Genomic DNA, 19,527 nt, shown 5'->3' on the forward strand with positions numbered 1-19,527 from the left:
TTTGCAAAAAATCAAAATTTCTTTCTTAGAAGAGATTTTCATTCATTTTTCTTTTTCTTCCTAGCTACTGTGTTAATGGGAGACTAAGTTGCACAGGCAAACCTCAAAATCCTGCAGGTATGAGTCTGATACTGTTTACTTAGAAACATTTTTTGTCCTTTATAAAATTACTACTTTGCTGTTCTCTTCTGTGTTAATTTCTCCTTAATGTTAATTTTTCTTCCTTTTTCCTAGAAAACTGCAAAGCTCCTAAGAAATACATATCATGTTCTGACAATTTAGAAAGCAAGTATGGAGCTGCATGTGCTCCTACCTGTCAGATGCTGGCTACTGGAATTGAATGTGTGAGTTTCACACCTCTGGGATATTTATCCTTTTGAGAGAGATAGAATGTTCTAGTTGTTACTTAGAACTAGACTACATTGCTTCTAGTCAAATTAAAGGAATTATTTTTTCTTACATGATGCAGTTAAATATCAGTCTTTGGACAAAAAAATTGCACACATATTTAAGAAGTGATTAAAGAAATTAATTGCATGAATTAATGAATGAAATTCTATTAGAATAAAAATACATTAAGGATTCTTAACTACATGGCTATAATCTCTGGCTCCATAAGCTGTGACTCCATGTCAACGGAAATATGGGGTTTATGCTTCCTGTTCTATTTTTTCTGAACTCTCTGCTGCTGTTGGTCACAGAATGCAGGAGACCTAGTCTAGGTGAAGGTCTGGGCTGTCCTGATAGGGTTTTCTTACATTAAGGAAACAGATTAATTGGAAGAATTGTAATAAGTTTCCTTGATATGAAGAATATTCTGTTGTACTGTTTCTGAAAGACTGGTAGTGATGGAAGATATATTTTTCAGAGTCTTCAGGTATGTTTGGTATCTCAGACCAAAAGTATATGTTACAGCTTCAGTGAAACTAGTTCAACTGACAGCATATTAATACAAGGAACATCACAAAACTAAAATCAAGCCCAAACAGGACTTAGCACGGGTTCACTCTTGACACCATTCACATCCAGGATAAAATGCATCTCACGTACTTTTCTTTTTGTTTTGCAATCTGTTGGCCTTTCCCAGATACCCACAAAGTGTGAATCAGGCTGTGTCTGTGCTGATGGCCTCTATGAAAATCTCGATGGCAGGTGTGTGCCAGCTGAGGAGTGTCCATGTGAATATGGTGGCCTTGCTTATGGGAGCGATGAACAAATCCAGACGGAATGTGAGATCTGGTAAGCATCACAGAGTATTTCATTGCAGATCCTCTGTTTCACTGAAGTGTACAGTCACATAAAAATAAGTGTATAACCGACTGGAGAGTAGGAAATGGCAACAGCTGTAAAGAAGAAATACTATGACAGAGTACAGGGATTAACAAGAGAGAGAAGCTTAACATTGAACAATATACGTATGGATAAGAGTCATTGCACCAGCTTCATGGACAATTTCTGCCTTTTGTATGTTCAGGAATAAAGGCATCCAGTAAAGCCTGTGACTGTAAATGATACAAAGTCAAGTATTATTAGCAACCCACTTAAGTAAAGATGAGGGCAAAATTTTTCTTCTTTTCTGTATAATATATATATATATTCTTCTTTTCTGTATATATATATATATATATTTTCTTCTTTTCTGTATTGTAAAAGCAATCACACCCAAAAAGATTCCCATCTCTTTAGCAGCATTCTCAGAGTACTTTATTCCCTTTCCAGTTACTAATCTATTATTAAAAAAAACAAACCAAAACACTTCCCAAACTACACAGCGCAGTGACTTCTGATCTCGTTAAGAGCAAAAATAAATGGGTTTTATGTACTATTTCTTTCATGAAAAAAGCACAAAAATTATTTAATGTTTCTTCTTTATTATTATTTCATTTTCTAGGCAGTCCATAAATTTTAATTATGGTTCTTATATTAACTGTAACTTGGTCTCAGTGTCCGTAAGTTAATTGATCGAACATGTTATCAATAAAAGTGAACATATATAAAAATAAGCAGGTGAAGATGGCATTTCTTTGAAATCTGAGTGTGGTTTCTCTTCTCACTCCCAGCACTTGCACAAAAGGCAAATGGAAATGTGTTCAGAAAACAAGGTGCTCCTCCACCTGTAATCTGTATGGAGAAGGCCACATCACCACCTTTGATGGACAGCGTTTTGTGTTTGATGGCAACTGTGAATACATATTAGCTATGGTAACCTGCTTCTGGTTATTTCAGCAGCATCTCAGCATCAAGAAATAGCTGAATTTAAAAGACTAATAAAAATATGCTGGGATGCATCAATAAACAGTACAGCACTTTGAATCTTTATAATCACTTACTAAGTTTATATATATTATTTCAATGTTTAGAATGAAAATATTTCACTTCTAAAAAACCAAAATTTTCATGCAATTATAACCAATTTTCTATTTTTAAAAAATATAATAGTTTAAATAGTCATTGCATTCTGTACCAGATAAATATGTCTTTTAGGGAAGTTACATCGGTTTGACCAACAAAGCAGAAGTCATCACCTCCCAAAACAGAATTACTCATGACATTTTAAGCATCCTGTATTTTCTCATACTTTTATGTTTTAAGTTGGAAGACTTCAGGCACAGTTTATTGAACCTTTGTGTTTCTTGTGGTTTGTTTTGGGTTTTTTTAGGATGGCTGCAGTGTTAACAGACCCATTTCCTCTTTCAAAATTGTCACTGAGAATGTCATCTGTGGGAAATCAGGAGTTACGTGCTCCAGATCCATCAGCATTTACCTTGGGGTAAGCTCTTCTTTCTGCCATTATCCAGCTGAATTGATTTTAAGACCAGGTTTTTCTTCATTTTTTTGGAAGCTTTGGCTGTATCTTAAGAGAAAGGTTTTGTAAGTGAAATTGTGTGCTAATCCTAGAGCCTTGGTTTCAGTAGGAAATGCCATAGCTGTGTGTTTGGGTTTTTTAAATTCTCATGTTGTTTCATTCTCCAAGAATCTTGTCTATTTAGAAGCCAGGAAATTTTGAACTTCACTTTGCAGTGAATTGCTCAATCAAAAAATACTATTTTCCTACTGCAGTATTACAGCAGCTGAACTTCAGCAACAAAAATACTGAAACTTGATAAGTTGTAACTTTCAGATAAATTTTCTTCCAGAATCTGACAATCATACTGAGAGATGAAACCTTCGCTATTTCTGGGGAGAATCCTGATACAAGATACAAAGTGAAAAAGAATGCCCTTCACCTGATGTTTGATATCATTATCCCAGGAAAATACAACATGACCCTTATTTGGAATAAGCACATGAACTTCTTCATCAAGATCTCCAGAGAAACACAGGTATTGCAGAATAACTTCCTTAAAGTGTCCTTCCATTCAGATTGAACTGCACATTTGATCATGGTTGCCTTGAATCTCTGCGATGGCAAAGGTTTTCCAGAAATGCTATCAGCAATTAATTTTTAACATTATCTCCAAAACAGCAGAGATCTTCACAAGAGGCTAACTTCTAAGGGATTTCTGTACTGCATTCAGGAAATTTTTGAGCTAAATGTTTGTAATTTATGCAATTGCACATTTGAATTTGATCTCTAAATGGTGACAGTTTACAGTTTAGAGGAGAAACCCATTCACAAGTATGTTATGAGAGTATTTGTAGATGACATTCTCTCCTAAAGCACAGGAAGCAATCAGTGATCAAAAGGGAAGGTGGGAATTGTAACTTGCTGAACTGATATTGGTGCTTTCATTGAATCTAGGAAACGATCTGTGGTTTGTGTGGTAACTATAACGGCAACATGAAGGATGACTTTGAAACTCGAAGCAAGTACGTGGCATCAAACGAGCTGGAATTTGTCAACTCTTGGAAAGAGAATCCTCTCTGTGGGGATGTGTACTTTGTAGTGGACCCCTGTAGCAAGAACCCTTATCGTAAAGCATGGGCAGAAAAGACATGTTCCATCATCAACAGCCATGTTTTTTCTGCCTGTCACAATAAGGTAAGAATTATTTGCTCTTTTTTTTATTTATAGGCATAATCTGTATTCATTCAAATGCTCACGCTCCAACAGGTGATTTTCTGTTTGGCAAAATGTTTCAATAAAATACATTTTAAAATGTTTATGGCTAACATTTATGTTAATTTTCTTTTTTTTTTTTTAATTTACACTTCACCAGCCCTTTTGTGAACACAAATGCTAAGTATGCTATTAACTGATTAGTTAAAACTAAGAATGAAAAAAGAGTGAAGACTTAAGAATCAGGAATTAGTCAGTCTGTGGTGATGCCTCATATTGATCAATGCATTTTCAGGTGATGAAAACCAGTGAGAAGTGTGGATAATGCTGCAGTGGCTATGCATACACATAGAGTATAATCTTGGAAAATGAATCACTACCTTTTGCCATGCAGGTGAATCGGATGCCCTACTATGAGGCCTGTGTCCGAGACTCCTGTGGGTGTGACATTGGAGGGGACTGTCAGTGCATGTGTGACGCCATCGCAGTCTATGCCATGGCATGCTTGGAAAAAGGCATCTGCATTGACTGGAGGACCCCTGAGTTCTGTCGTGAGTTTCCTTAAGCTCTCCTTAAACAGGTTTAAGAGATTTTTATTGTCAGTATATTCATTTGGCAACATAGGAAACTTAGTAATAACTACCTCAAAGTCTGCATTTTGTCTGTGGGCGAAGAGTTAACCTCAGACACGTGGGTTTCGAAATCTGTACTTTACCAAAATATTTTAACTCTTTTTGCCATGGAGTAATGAGAGAGAAAATAATGTGGTCACAGAAAGCAGATTGTTTTCTTCTGCTATCAGTATATAGTGCACTGTGAGTTTGCCAGCAGAGAAAGCATGAAATTGTAAAAAAAATGTTTCATTTGAGCTATGATGAAATCAATTTCTGTGTGGATGTCAAGGGAATGTAGACAGCTGTGTTGGCTGGAACACTGTAAAACAGGAAAAGGACATCAAGGTGTTCCAAAACAGCAAATACAAAGGAAAAAAGAGGATGAACATGCTATAAATCAATGTTAGAGTTGTCATCTTTGATAGATTTCTTTCCACATTTCAATATATTGTGTATGAAAAGTTGTGGAAATGTCTGCATACTGTACTTGCAAAAAAGAAACTGACTTCCACAAATTAAAATACATATTTACATCACAAGCTAATCACTGCAGTGGGGTTTTTTTTTATTCCAACTGTTAACTAATTTTGTCTTCCTTCTAGTACTTTGGAAGTATCATGCCATTAATTTGAAAAAGAAAAATCTTCTCTCTTGCTTGTCCTTTTTTTAGCTGTCTATTGTGAGTATTACAATTCTCATAAAAGAAAAGGAATTGATGGTGCTTTTTCGTATGGCTACAACGATGACAAATGCACCTGGCACTACAGGCCTTGTAACTGTCCAAATCAAAACTACAAATACGTCAATATTGAAGGTAATAACCTCTACTACTGTAAACCAGGAAACAGTAACATAATTATTTTCAGTGCTGTTTTTTTTTTTTTAAATCAGTCATATTACAGTTAAATAATAATCTAATTGATGTTATTTTGGAAGAAGTTTTGCTGATATTTCCCTTACCAGTAGTGTTTTAAATACATAATCAACTCAGTAGATGTAGTATATTTAGCTTTATATCAGGCTCAGCCTGTTTGGAAGAGAAATTTTAACTTGCACCAAATCAAAAGAATGCACTGTACTTAGGAAAGAAAACATGGAGAGAGAAATTAATATTTTTATTAAACAAATGGATATAGCTGGAGAAACTAAAAAAAATCCTACATAGACAAAACCTCCTTCTGAGGATAACATTGGAAATACTTACCTGAATAGATGATGTTGAACTTTATACTATTTTTTAATAACATATATATAATATATTCAATTATAAATAGTGTAAATTAAATGCCTTTCTCTGAGAAATGTAAAACAAACTTCTCTTCCTCTTTCTTCAGGCTGTTACAACTGCTCTCATGATGAATACTTTGACCATGAAGAAGAAAGGTGCATGCCATGTGGTAAGCAGCATTTCTTTCTCCACAGTAACTTGAAAATCATACTACAACTTTTGCACAGACTCAGAGAAGATCTTTTTCTAGTATCTCTCCATAAATGAGTGTTCATCTAAACACAACTTCCTTTCAAAATAAACCCATTACTATTCTGCTTGTGAAATACAGTATTGATGTTCTAATCTGTGTGAGGCACGGGCCCAGCAGAGCTGTGAGTCTCAGAGGTATTCAACGCATTTCATAGAAAAAAAGGGAAATGTGTAGCAGAAAAGCAGATTTAGCTACTGGACTCAATAAATATCTTTCTAGATTTTTTTTTTTATTAACTTGAGGTTTATTACCATATGGCTTGTTTCCATGAAAACCTATCTTAATAAATAAGGTTTTGGATAGACTCTAGCTGGACAGTTTGGATTTTCATGCAGATGTAAAAAAACCTTAAAAATAAAATTCCCATTATAAAATTCTGTCTTGTGTAACCAGGATCTCAGCTAGTGATCTCCCTTGCATACAAAATCATGTTCCACTATCCCTGAAAACTGAGGTGCCCTTAGCCATAAAAGTCATAACAAAGATAGGAAAAACTTACTAGTGTTCATTATAATAATGAGATGTATTGATTTCTTTGTAAGTCCTTTGATGTGAATTTGACCACTGAAATATGTAAAATTAAATACATTCAGGAATACCTCAGTAATTAGCAGAATTCTTGGAATCCAATCAGAGGAGATTTGCCTTATCTGGGATATTTTAATATGTTTTTATTCACAAATATAACCTGTTTTGCCTTTATGTAACAGGACATGTAAATGTCACCACCACATCCGAACCATCTTCACCTTCTCCAGGTTAGTTTACACAGTTGACCAACTGTGTAACTTAGACACCGATATTATGTCCTGATAAGTGTTTATGAAATCAATAATGTCATTTTCTGTGTGATATAGCAGCATTATCAGTTTCACATGCATAAGATGAAATTATGAAAAATACCCTGGTACCATAATATCCTGGGCTGCATCAAAAGCTGCATAGCCAGCAGGGCAAGAGAGGGCCTCTGCTCTGGTGAGAGCCCACCTGGAATGCTCTGTCCAGCTCTGCAGTCTTTAATTCAAGAAAGACAAGAGGAGGGCCACAAAAATGACCAGAGGGCTGGAACACCTCTCCTGTGAGACAGAGCTGAGATCTGGGGTTGTTCAGCATGAGGAGGAGAAGGCTCCATGGAGACCTCTTTGTGGCTTTTCAATACTAGAATGGGGCTTATAAGAAAGATGGAGACAGACTTTTTAAGTAGGGCCTATTGTGATGGGACAAGGGGTAATGGTTTTAAATCAGAAGAGAATAAATTCTGATTAGATGTAAGGAAGAAATTGTTATGATGAGGCTGGAAAACACTGGAAGATGTTCCAGCCAGGAGGGACTGTTGAATCCCCTTACCCGGAAGCATTCAATTAAGGCTGGAGAGGCATTTGAGCAAGCTGATCTAGTTGAAGACATCTCTGCTCATTGTAGAGGGAGTGGATTCAATTATCTTTAATGGTCTAAGCCAGCCCAAGTCATTCAATGATTCCATGATGAAAAGGATCTCACATAATTTATGCCATATCTTACTAGGGAGTGGCCATATAACACTTCAACAATTGTAGAAAGTCTTGATGGAAATGTGTGACTGACTAAACCAAATCCCTATAGCCTGATACAGGAAAGGAATCTACATATCTTGATCTTAAATTTGTTAGAAATTCCATTAATTTCCCTGAAGACAGATGGTATTGGAAAACTTAATACTGTGGGTTGTGTGAATAATAAAATTATGGATACTATTTGGTACAGGGTTGGAATATTGTTCCATCTCTGCTGATACGAACAAGTGTTTATGCCAAATTCACTTTAAAGTAAAGAAAAAGGTATAAAGCATCTCCAAGAATACCTGTTTAATGTATTCACAGCACATAATAGCAAAGGAAGCAATGGATAACAGCTCTTCAAGGTTTAACCTAAAAGGTAATGGGTTTTAATAGTAGCTACTGCTAATAGCTATAAAAACACTTGTTTTACTTTAGAAAAATTCCATTAATATTGATATGTTATCAATAGATTATTGAGGACTATTTCTCATCTTTTAATTTTGATTTTTTTCTCTCAGTAACAACAGTGCAGCCTAAAGTAACAAGAAGCTCTACCACAAGCACACTTCTAACAGAACCCAGTACTTCTTCTGCAACAACTGCATCACCTGAGACTAGAAATCCAACAATAACTGCAAAAATTACAGTTCCAAGAACTTCACAACCTCTTGTCACAATAAAGTCAACTACTGGTAGGTTTTTAGTGTTATTGTCTAAAATAAATTATTATAAGCTTGTTCTAAACCTCTGTTCATTGTTGAGATACCATTCATAGGAATGCATTTCAAATTCACACAACATCCAAGCATTAGACTCCAAATCGTGAAGCAGGCAAAGCAAGCTTCCAGAAAGGAGTGTGTAAACTAGAAATGTTCAGAAGTGTAGATTGAAAGTGCAGAAAAAGATATAGGATATAGGCATTAGGTTAAAAATGCAACCAAAAAGTGAGTCATCTGAGAAACACAATTAGAAGTTCTATAAGCAGTGAACATAATAAAAGCCAATGGACAAAGCCCATATAGACTTTAGCCAAAGTGCCAACAAAGCTAACTACTTATATATTAAACAAATCTAATACAGAAAATGAGAACAAAGACAGACATGAGAAAATAGAAAAATATAAGCTCAGAAATATTTGGTAAGTTTATGAGAACATGAATACAACAATCATACTGAAAATATTTGAAAAATAAAAAATTATCTCTAAAATATGAATATCTTCTTTATAATTCATCTGGTTTTAATTTTTCTATTAATTGGTTATTCACATATTTTTACCTTTTACTCCAATAAGAACATACAACATCAATTTTTACCGCATCAAACACGACTACAACCATCACTATCCCTTCCGTGACCACCTCAGTGAAAAGAACCATGGCCACTACACCAAAGTCTGTTCCCTCACCACCTTCTGCCTCAACAAACACTGCTTCATCTGAGACAGAACAAGTAGGGGTCACCTCACCACCCTTCAAGACAACCACCAAAAGGGAAATGGCATCCTCCTCAATACCTACTCAAACCACAACTCGGAGCATAACTTTCAGCCAACCTAAACTAACAACAGCAGGTAAATAGCACTTTCTTACATCTGTCAGGTGAAGCCATCACTCACAAGGCATATGTCAATATACTCCTTATAAAAAAAGCCAAGCATTCTTACCAGTGGTCTTAACATTGCTAACAGAAAGGAAAGAACATGGATAAGAAGTGTGATTAAATTGGAAATTTGTCTAGCCAACAGAACAAGCATCTGACCTCCAAATATGATGTTAAAGCTAAGATTTCTCTTCCAACACTTCCTCCAAATTTAGACAAAATCTCTCTATGCCTCAAAGCAAGTTCTTTATAACTCACAGACCACAGAATATATATTCCCCCTACCCATTGTAAGAAATACTCCCACCAAAAATATTAACCTTTTTGAGTGTCTGACACTCAATAAACAAACAGGGATGGTCTCCTCTGAGGCTGTTTGACAAGATGAATTGCTACATTAGCAACTGACAGGCTGGGACAGTGTGTGGTGGGAAGTCTACTGTAGTGGGAGGGCAGCTGTACACTGTGTTTCCCAAATCCAGGTCTCTCCCACAAAGTACTGTTGGGATGCATATATTTGGGTTTTCTTGTGCAAGCAATTACAGCTTCCTCTAGGAAGCTCACCAGCTCCCAGCCATTACTAATATTCATTATTTCACCACAGAGAGTGAGGGAACCGAAGCAACCACTCTGCACTACCCAGAAGGTGAGTAAAAGGGACTAGAGAGATGCCCTTGGCCTAAGACTCTGCTTCACTCAGCTTTTACAAATGATGGTCTTGCCCAGTTTGGAATACTTGGGGAAGGGAAACATGTGCATCCAAACAAGACTCTTCTTTCCTCAGGAGCTTCAGAAAAAGGCAGGGAGTGTCACATTGTCCGAGGCACCCTTCAGACCCACTCTCGATCAACTTGTGCTTTTCTCTCTGCAGTTGTCACCCGCGTAAGAACAACACTGACACATCCTGCGCAGCATCTTATGACACAGACACAGACCACCCCTGCCACATCCACCAGCAGCACCTCCGTCCCAGGAGAGACTAGCCCTGCCACCAGCCCAGAAGTTCCAGTGACAAAGATATTTCCAAGCTCCAGCTCTTTGCCTGTCACTTCAGTCTCATCTGCTTTTTCCCTCTCCTCAACCCAGCTGGGAACGTCATATTCTGGTAAGGCTCCCTCCTGCCCTTCTTGCTGCTCTGCCTGCTTTTTCCAGCTCCCACCCTTCTCTTCTAAGAAGCACGTCCCACAAAGGCTTCAGTTTTGGTACTTGTTCTCAATTCCCCCTGCTATTGCCACAGGACACCAGCAGGTCCTGGGCCTGACCCACATGTGATGCTGACTGTATCCTTCTCCCTGCAACTTCAGGGCTTTGGCTCTGGGGCAGTGGTCTCTATTGAGGGTTCAGGCATCCATGAGTTCCTGCCCTATAGCTACCAATCAGATACAAGCTGAAACACCTCTCTCTTCTTACAGTGCTGCCCTGAGAATGCACAGTGGGGCAGTGGTGAACAAAAGGCAGGGAAACTGGAAACACATCTCCAATTTCCAGCTCAGGATAGTTTTGAGTGAGAGGCATAACCCAAGGCATCATCTCCAGCCAAAGAATGCCTAGGCCCTGGCATATCCATGAAAAGTGCCATTCAACAAATATGACTTCATGGACCAATGCTGACACCAAGTGCAAGAGTCACCAGTAGAGGGTGGGCAAGAAGGTGTGCACTCAACTCCAGGCTGAAGTTCTTTCACTTAGACCCACATGCCAGATTTGTATTAGTGTTGACCTCCTTTGGGGAGATGCCACAACATGCTTTGCCTAGAATCTTTCCCAAGACTCAATCATTCTTTTCTCTCATCCCTTTCTTTGTAGCAAGGGAGCCAACCAGAGCTAAGACACCAACTACTAAAGTAGTAACAGGTGAGTGCTCTGGTCATGAAGGAGATGAGAGTCATCCCGGCCAATGCATCCATATCCCTTCAGTAGCCAGCTCTCCCATGGATCTCTCCCAGACAAGTCTGCAGCAAGCCAGTTTTAAACTACCAGTAAATAAGTGCTACCACTTCCCCACTCAGCTGTTCCAGGAAGAAGGAGATGAGATAAATTGCTAGAGGTCAACCTTCAAAACAGTCAACAGCAAGGACTTACGAAAGAGAAGCAGGACAGGATGGAACATATTTAGGATAATGGGCACCATTAGAAACTGAAAAAAGAAACCAAGCCCAAACCCAAAACCAACTAGATTTAGTGGGAGCTAGGACTCCCATGCTGGGCCAAGACTGAGCACAATACCTCCAAAACAGAAGAGTCAATATCACCCAACTAACCATAAGCCAGCAACGTATGACTGACCTGTGCTTCCCTCCTGGCAGCCTTCACCCATGAAAAGTCAAACTGTGTCCTCAACATGGATCAGCTCCCCACAGCCAGGTGAGGCTCCTTTCTGAACTCCATTTTTGATTCTTTCTGTCCAGCCACACAGGCTGCATGCAGAGTTGTTTTAGTTTTTGCACTCGGTCCCCTATGTTTATACATTGGAACACTGGTATGGCCTTATTTAGTTAGGCTCTGGGACACTGATCTCGCCCATGGAGGCAGAGCTGCCAGTCTCAGAGGGGACTGTCCTTAAGCCCTGACTGTTCCTTGAAGGGACACATGCATATCCAGACAGGGTCCTCTTCTAGGAACAGGTAGTGGGATGTTGCCTGTTGGAAGGCACTGTATCCATTTCCTCCCTTTTTAAGACAGAAACCAGACAGCTTTAGACAGGACCCACAGTCTCAGTGCTTCCTTTTTCCCAGGGAATACTCAGTACAGCACAGCCCTGCTGTTTTTGTTTATATCCTAATTCTCAGGCAGCTAACCACCTCCATTTCCAGCTTTTGCTGTGCTCATCCTCAAAAGCTCTGTGCTTTACTTCCAGCAGCCTTCACCCATGAACAGTCAACTGCTCACAGCCTGGTAAGGCTCCCTCCTACTCGTCCTGGTACTTCCTTCTCCTCTCCCTCTTCCACTCATCCTTTCCAGCCACACAGGTTCTTGGCAGAATTGTTTTAGTTATTGCTCTGCACAACCTTTATTTCTGCATTGGAACAGAGGTATGGCATTAGTTTGTTATGGCTCTGGGGCACTGGTTTCTGCCATGTAGTCCTGGCCTGCCAATCTCAGAGGGGCACTCTCCTTAAGCTCTGCCTACTCCTTGAAGGGACAGACACATGCATATTCACACAGGGTCCTCTTCCAGGACGAGGTAGTTGGATCTTGCCTGTTGGAAGGCACTGTTTCATTTCCTCGGTGTTTCTGAAAGAATCCAGACAGCACCTTGTAGACAGGGCCCACAGTGGAGGTGTTCCCTTGTTCCCACGAATACTCAGTAGGGCACAGCATTGCTGTTTTTGTTACCATCAGCAATCTAAGGCTTCTGAATATAAACTTTTTTTTTTCTTGTCCTCATCCTCAACTGACCTCTGCTTTCTTCCTGGCAGCCTTCACCCATAAAATGTTTACCATGCCACATGCTATGACACCTGTGACCACACACAAGACCTCGGCTGCCACATCCATCAGCAGCACCTCCAGGACCTCTGTCTCCACAGGAGCCAACCCTCCAAGCAGCACAGAAGTGCCTCTGGAAACAGCCTCTCCACATCCCAGCTCTCCACCTGCTCCCAGCAGCCCGCTCAGCACCCGGCTGCCATCCACTGCCACCACTTCCACAGCCGCCTCCACAGCAGCTCCCAGCACCAGCCCCAGGCCCACACCTACAACCCTGAGGCCCAAGGCCTCTTCCCCAACAACCAGTGCTGCAAAGGAGTCTCCTGTCACAGAGTCCTCTGCACCCACCACAGCCAAAACCAGCACGCTGCCATGGCCTGCTTCTTCTCCCTTCTCAACTGTGTCCTCAACATGGCTCAGCTCCTCACAGCCTGGTAAGGCTCCCTCCTATCCATCCTGGTACTTCCTGCTGCTCTCCCTTTTCCTCCCTTCATTTCTGTCAGAGCAGGTTGCTTGCATGTTTTTTTTTATTTTTTGCTCTCCATTCCCATTTCTTTTTGCACCAGCACGGTGGTATAACAATTTTTCATTATGGGCCTGGGAAAAGGTCACTCCCATTTAGCCCAGCCTGCCAGTCTTGGATGGGCAGTCCTTACACACTTCCTATTCCTTGAAAGGACATTAACATTCAGAAAGAGCTATCTTCCAGGAAGAGTGATCATGCCCCTAGGAGGGCACCCTGTCCATTTCATGCCATTCAAGGGGTATGTAAAGAGCAGCTTCTGGACAGGATGCAGTCCTGGTTCTCCCTCAGACTTGGGAATACTCACTGCAGTACAGGAATTCTGATTTTCTTTGTGCTCACAATCTGAAGATTCAATCAACCATCTTTGGTTTCCCCTTCTGCCCTCATCGATGACTGACTTGTTTTCCTCCTGGCAGCCTTCACCCATGAACAGTCAACTGTGCCACACATTGGGCCACCTGTGACCACACACAAGACCTCGGCTGCCACATCCATCAGCAGCACCTCCAGGACCTCTGTCTCCACAGGAGCCAGCCCACCGATCAGCACAGAAGTGCCTCTGGAAGCAGCCTCTGCACATCCCAGCTCTGCATCTGCCCCCAGCAGCCCGCTCAGCACCCGGCTGCCATCCACTGCCACCACTTCCACAGCTGCCTCCACAGCAGTTCCCAGCACCAGCCCCAGGCCCACACCTACAACCCTGAGGCCCAAGGCCTCTTCCCCAACAACCAGTGCTGCAAAGGAGTCTCCTGTCACAGAGTCCTCTGCACCCACCATAGCCAAAACCAGCACGCTGCCATGGCCTGCTTCTTCTCCCTCCTCAACTGTGTCCTCAACAAGGCTCAGCTCCTCACAGCCTGGTAAGGCTCTCTCTTACCTGTCCTGCTACTTCTGCCTGCTCTCCCTTTTCTCTTTCATTTTACCAATGCAGACCACTTGCACATTTTCTTTAACATTGCTCTCCATTCCCACTTCTTTTTGAATCAGCAGTGTAATGTGGTTTTCATTTGGTGTCACCCTTGGGCTCCAGTCACTCCTACACTGGCCACCATGTCAGTTCTGAAGTGGGCAAACTTTAATGTGCTCCTTCTCCTTGGGAGACTTGCGCATCCACACAGGGTCCGCTTCCAGAAAGAGGAAGAGGCATCATGCCTGTATGAAAGCAGCATGTCATTTTCCTCCCTTTTTATGGGAAAAAAGAGGGCAGGTATAGGGCGGAGCCCTTGGTCTCACCTCCCTCTTTCTGATAAATACTCAGTGCAGCATGTTGAAGTTGTTGATGTTTGTGCTCCCAGTCCAGTGCTACAGCGACCACATTTGCCTTTTCCTTATGCCTTCCCTCATCCTCATGGGCATGGGGTGGTCACAAGTCCATCAGGGACACAGCAGCATGGCTGGCCCAAAGCCAGTGTCCAGGGAAGACACTGCATACCACAGAATATCAGGCTGAGCTGTACAGTGGGAGTGTAGGGCATTTACTGCCAAGTAGCTATTGCTTGGAGACTGACTGGAAATTGGCAAGCGTGCAGTTTGGTGAGTGAGTGCCTTTGCATCTCGCAGGTGGATCCTCATTTGGTTTTTAATTTCTTCATTTCTGAAAAGTGTCTCTCTCTGGACATGTGTGTGTGTTCCTGCTTTGGCTTTTCTGATTCTCTTCTCGTATCTGAGCATGGGGAGATAAGAAGTGTCCAGGTGAGCATCCTCAATTTTACCTGTGCCTTCCTCCTGGCAGCCTTCACCCATGAAAAGTCAACTGTGCCGCACATTGCACCGCCTGTGACCATGTACCAGACCACAGCCACCACCTCCATCAGCAGCACCTCCAAGACCTCTGTATCAATGGAAGTGCCTCTGGAAACCTCTCCAAATCCCAGCTCCCTGCCTGCCCCCAGCAGCCCGCTCAGCACCCAGCTACCGTCCACTGCCACGTCTCCATTCTCTTCTGTTTTGGCCTCAACTGTCAGCACAATGTCTGTGCCTACATCCCTGACTACTTCCACATTTAGGTCTGCTGAGAGCACTACACATCCTTACTTCCAAAACACCACATCTACTCCACATGGCAAAACATCTTCATTAGCTGTTCCTACCAGTATCGCTGCCCAGTCTAGGCCAGCACTGATCCCCACTGTTTTGTCTACAACTATTGCCTTTGCTCCCCATGTTCTCACGACGGCTTCTACAGAGTCAGTTGAACAGAGTTCCTTGCGAACAACAACTCTGACCACTGCCCACACGACATCATCTCCTCTCACCCCTGGACTTTCAACATCCCTGTCCTCTGTTGTGCCATCAACGGTGCCACATGGTAATGTATCTCCATATTATTTCCTTTATCATGGATTTGCTTTGAATGCATTTTTTTTTTTAATGAGTGTATGAATTATCCTTTGGCTATGATCCTGTTTGTACCCATTGGCTCCATCTTTTCTTTTTGCCCTTTCTGCAGTTACTTTTCTAAAGCTATTGTCTGACATCTTAGATTCATACAGATTCCCTGCTATTCAATATTTTAAACATTAAGAAGTGTGAGTTAAAAAGTCTGACAGGATGCACTTCAGGAGAGCCACAGACCCTTCATTCTGTCATCTTAAAAAGCAGAAACTTCTTATTGGAACAGGCTATCCCTTCATTACCCTGCAGCCTTCCTGTTAGCTCAAACATGCTTTGGGCGTATAGATACAGCATCTTAGTCTACTGCCCAGTTAATAGTTGTCTCAGTTTCCAATAAAAAAATCCCAAAGTCATACTACAGCATTAACTGAGCCTTCCCTGCAATAATGTTCAATAATCTATAACCTTTCTCTCAACAGGGGACCTGACTGTGCTTAAAAGATCATTGTGCAGGATCAGGTGTGAGCGGTGTATGAACTGCCTTCATAGTTTTCAACATCTTTGTCTCCTTAATACAAACTTCAAACACCATCTTTGAACTCCTTGGAAAACTTGTGTTTTCAGTCAGATTTCTGCTTCATAAAGTGCTTAGTGTGGTGCTTCAAGGCAGGGGAAAATATAACACTGACACACAGAATTGTTACCTAACATGTAGCATTACACATTCTCCCTAGCAAGGCAAGTTGTGAACTTCTGTCTACCTATAAATATATCCTTAAAATGAGTAAATTAAGCAATTTTCAAGTAAGTAAAGTCTGTGAACGAGAAATCTACCAGAATGAGCCAATGGTTGGCCCCTTTGCATATTTGTGTTCTCAGCATAGGATTAGTTTTTCCATGCTGAACTGAATGTGTACTATATTCTTAACAGGATTTTTTTTGCTCGTTTGTAATTCCAACAACTTCTGTTTTCTTAAAAAAGAACTTTATTCTATTCTTTTGTTGTCCTCCAGGGTAAGCCTCTCCTGAAACTTTAATGCCCAGTTTCAAACCTTCTCTTACTGTGTAACTCAGTTGTGACTTGTTAATTATCTCATGCAGTAAGAATGGTTTTCCAGGAAACCAAATATGGAGGCTTTGGGCATCTAACAAAAGTCACTCAAGAAGACCAAGATGAATTATAGCAGAAATTTTTTTTCTTTTTACATTTGACAGAGCGTTGTACAGAAGTTGAATATGAAGAAGAAATAACTTACAAAGGCTGTTCCACAAATGTCACTTTGAGCCGATGTGAAGGAACATGTCCCTCTTCAACAAAGTAAGGATAACTGAGGCTGTAAAGTACTAAAGTTGTTTTCCTTATTTGGTCATCTGTAAGTAGGGAAATTTATGAACTATGCCTTTATAATTCAGGGAGGAAAATGTAGTTAGTATCCACCCAGCAATATACAATGTCACTGTATAAAGCAGTTAATAGCAACAATAAGGTCATTAATTACACAGGGATTTACATCTAATCAAGGAAGGTCATCTCACTTCCTTAGGTTTTTGTTGTTTTGTTTTTTAAAAAAGCCAGACATCAGTGTTCCAGGTTTGGAGGTTATTTTGTTGTTTTGATGGTTGGGGTTTTGGTTTTGTTTGTTTTTTAAAGACTGAAAAAGTGGTTTAGACTATAAATACCTATTTCAAATAGCTAAGACAGTAAAATAAGAAATTTCATCTAAGGTAACTAATGCCACTTCAGTTGTCTCATAACATGCTCCTAATAGTGTAATTGAGGTATATTTTATAATCACAAGGGTACTGTGTGAGCCTGTGCAGTTCTGCTGCCCATTAGGACTGACAGGAAATCAAGGTTTCAATACAAGTAAACAGTGCAGCAGTATTAGAGTTCAGTTATTGGGGGGGGAAAGTTACATTCCCAACAATCCAAGCCAATACAATGTTCAAGAATGGAAAACAGTGAAGGGTTCTGCTTTTGCAGGAACTAATTTAAATTAATCCTTATGCTAAAAATTGTCCCCTTCAAAGCATATTCAGGTGTCCCCCAGCATTTTGAAAACTGAGTCAGTGACAAAATCAGTCATCCTGAGGGTTGAAAAAAAGGGCTGTGAAACCTGGAGGAAGACTTGGAGTGTTAAGGTTTGTCTCAGTTGCTAAGAAAGTTGTGGTTAAAACCCAGTTTTAACTGAAACCAAGAAAACTTTTCTCCGCCTCAAAAGACAGTTTTCCAAAAATATTTTTTTCCTTAACTCTCTTTTTTCCATACCTGAGTTCTGGCCTGTTATCATACAGTTTCCCCCTGACAAAGAGAAAGGCAGAACCAAGGCCAGCAGGAGGCTGAACACAGTCAGGAATCAACAGCCTGGGAACTGCAGTACTATAAGGACAGACTCAAATCCTTACCTGCCTATTCAAGCTCTCACTTCACCTACCTGTGCTGTGAATTCAGCAATTATGTGCAAGTCTTCTACCTTGTTAGCTGACCTCACATCCAGAACTGGCATCATACAGCCACCACCTCAGATTCCAGCCTAACTGTGCAGAGGGAGAAAGGGGTTTTCCTTGATCTGTGAACTGCAAAAGGAACACACACAATTCAGCATCTGCCAAAGAGACCTTTTGTAAACTCTAAGTAGTCCTGTGTGCAGGTTCAACAAATTTAATCCCTGGGTACTTTACAAATATTCAGAAGGCCAAAAAGAGACCAGGGGAATCCAATTCGTTTTGCAGTGAGGTCTGAGGCCTAACAGATGATGAGATAATAGAATCACAGACTATCCTGAGCTGGAAAGGACCCACAAGGATCATCGAGTCCATCCTGTTCTAAAATGGAAGGCAGCAGCTGAGCACACCAGAGTTTTTGCCTCATGAGAACTTAAAATGGAGTCATTTTCCACATTATTTGTAGTCCTGCACTTGACAGAACCATTCAACTGATGGCTGTGCTCTTTCCTCTAAACCTCTCACCATAGGAAAAAAAGAAGTTCCTATACTTGAAAGGCTGTGAGCCTAAAATGCTGTAAACAAATGCCAACTGATTATCCCTCTCTTCCACACAGGCTGGATGTTGAGAAGATGGCGGTCACCACAGCATGTGGCTGCTGTAGGCCACTTGAACTTCTTAAGAAGCAATTCCAACTGCCATGCCAAGACCCAGATAACCCTGGAAGAAGGCTCACCACAGAAATAATTGCATTTAGTGGCTGTGTGTGTAACTTTGACAGTTGCACACACTAGCCAGACCTGATGGCTGCAGATACCATTTTTTGTAATTAAACCCTGATCACAAGTTAATCCTTCCACAGCTCATTGCTGGGTTCTCTTGTACTGATTACACAGGACAGCCTTGCTGTCAGGCTGCCTGAGCAGCTGCCTGGACTACCAGTGGAGTTACCAGATAAATCATTCCTGATCAGAAGGGTGGGGTGCACAGGAGGAAAGAAAGAACAGACACACAAATAAAGAACAGGATCAGGGGATCAGGAGGAAAGACAAGAAACTGCTTGGCCTTGCTCAGGGGTGATTTATTCAACCAGAGGCTAAAACCTGGCCCAGGCACTGGGCAGTAACACAAATTCTATGTTCAAATAAAGTAGAAGGAACTGAATTTGCTATCTTCTTTCTCCTTATTTGACCAATTATTTTAACTGAAAAATAATCTATTAGGTTCACTATAGTCAACTTGGCCCTGGAACAGCCCAGTACTTGAGTGGGAGAAGGGAAGTGACCTGTTCCCTGCCTTTGAAGGTGGACACAGCATGTGTGCTCATCATCCACAGATGACAGGGTTGGAAAGCAAGGTGCTACATGACCCAAAAGTGAATGGTGAGGTTTCCACAAGCACCCTTAGTGTCATGGGACATTTCTAGAAAGGTAACTAACACACATGTAGAGCAGCTTCGGGATAAAGCAGGAAGCTGAAGGCATTTCTCTGCAAGAAATCAAAGCCCACGGGCATCTAACAGGATACAAGCGGTTCACTCACAAGCAATTTCTACTT

General features: G+C 40.9%; 1 protein-coding gene across 1 annotated transcript in view; it reads left to right on the top strand.

Annotated features, from left to right (window-relative positions):
• Positions 1-18,764, top strand: part of MUC6 (mucin 6, oligomeric mucus/gel-forming) — a 38,715-nt gene extending 19,951 nt beyond the window's left edge. Inside the window, exons 18-37 of the mRNA XM_041481118.1 lie at positions 65-117; positions 235-344; positions 1,088-1,239; positions 2,061-2,202; positions 2,660-2,770; positions 3,138-3,323; positions 3,743-3,982; positions 4,395-4,551; positions 5,285-5,428; positions 5,949-6,011; positions 6,806-6,853; positions 8,152-8,325; positions 9,840-9,881; positions 10,107-10,340; positions 11,042-11,089; positions 12,655-13,093; positions 13,599-14,050; positions 14,923-15,498; positions 16,740-16,842; positions 18,587-18,764. Of these exons, the coding sequence (XP_041337052.1) occupies positions 65-117; positions 235-344; positions 1,088-1,239; positions 2,061-2,202; positions 2,660-2,770; positions 3,138-3,323; positions 3,743-3,982; positions 4,395-4,551; positions 5,285-5,428; positions 5,949-6,011; positions 6,806-6,853; positions 8,152-8,325; positions 9,840-9,881; positions 10,107-10,340; positions 11,042-11,089; positions 12,655-13,093; positions 13,599-14,050; positions 14,923-15,498; positions 16,740-16,842; positions 18,587-18,764 (3,652 nt within the window). The remainder of the gene's footprint in view (positions 1-64; positions 118-234; positions 345-1,087; positions 1,240-2,060; positions 2,203-2,659; positions 2,771-3,137; positions 3,324-3,742; positions 3,983-4,394; positions 4,552-5,284; positions 5,429-5,948; positions 6,012-6,805; positions 6,854-8,151; positions 8,326-9,839; positions 9,882-10,106; positions 10,341-11,041; positions 11,090-12,654; positions 13,094-13,598; positions 14,051-14,922; positions 15,499-16,739; positions 16,843-18,586) is intronic.
• The last annotated feature ends 763 nt before the right edge of the window (positions 18,765-19,527 follow it).

The sequence above is a fragment of the Pyrgilauda ruficollis genome, unplaced genomic scaffold (genome assembly GCF_017590135.1).
Source record: "Pyrgilauda ruficollis isolate IOZ18807 unplaced genomic scaffold, ASM1759013v1 scaffold55, whole genome shotgun sequence".
Taxonomy (NCBI): domain Eukaryota; kingdom Metazoa; phylum Chordata; class Aves; order Passeriformes; family Passeridae; genus Pyrgilauda; species Pyrgilauda ruficollis.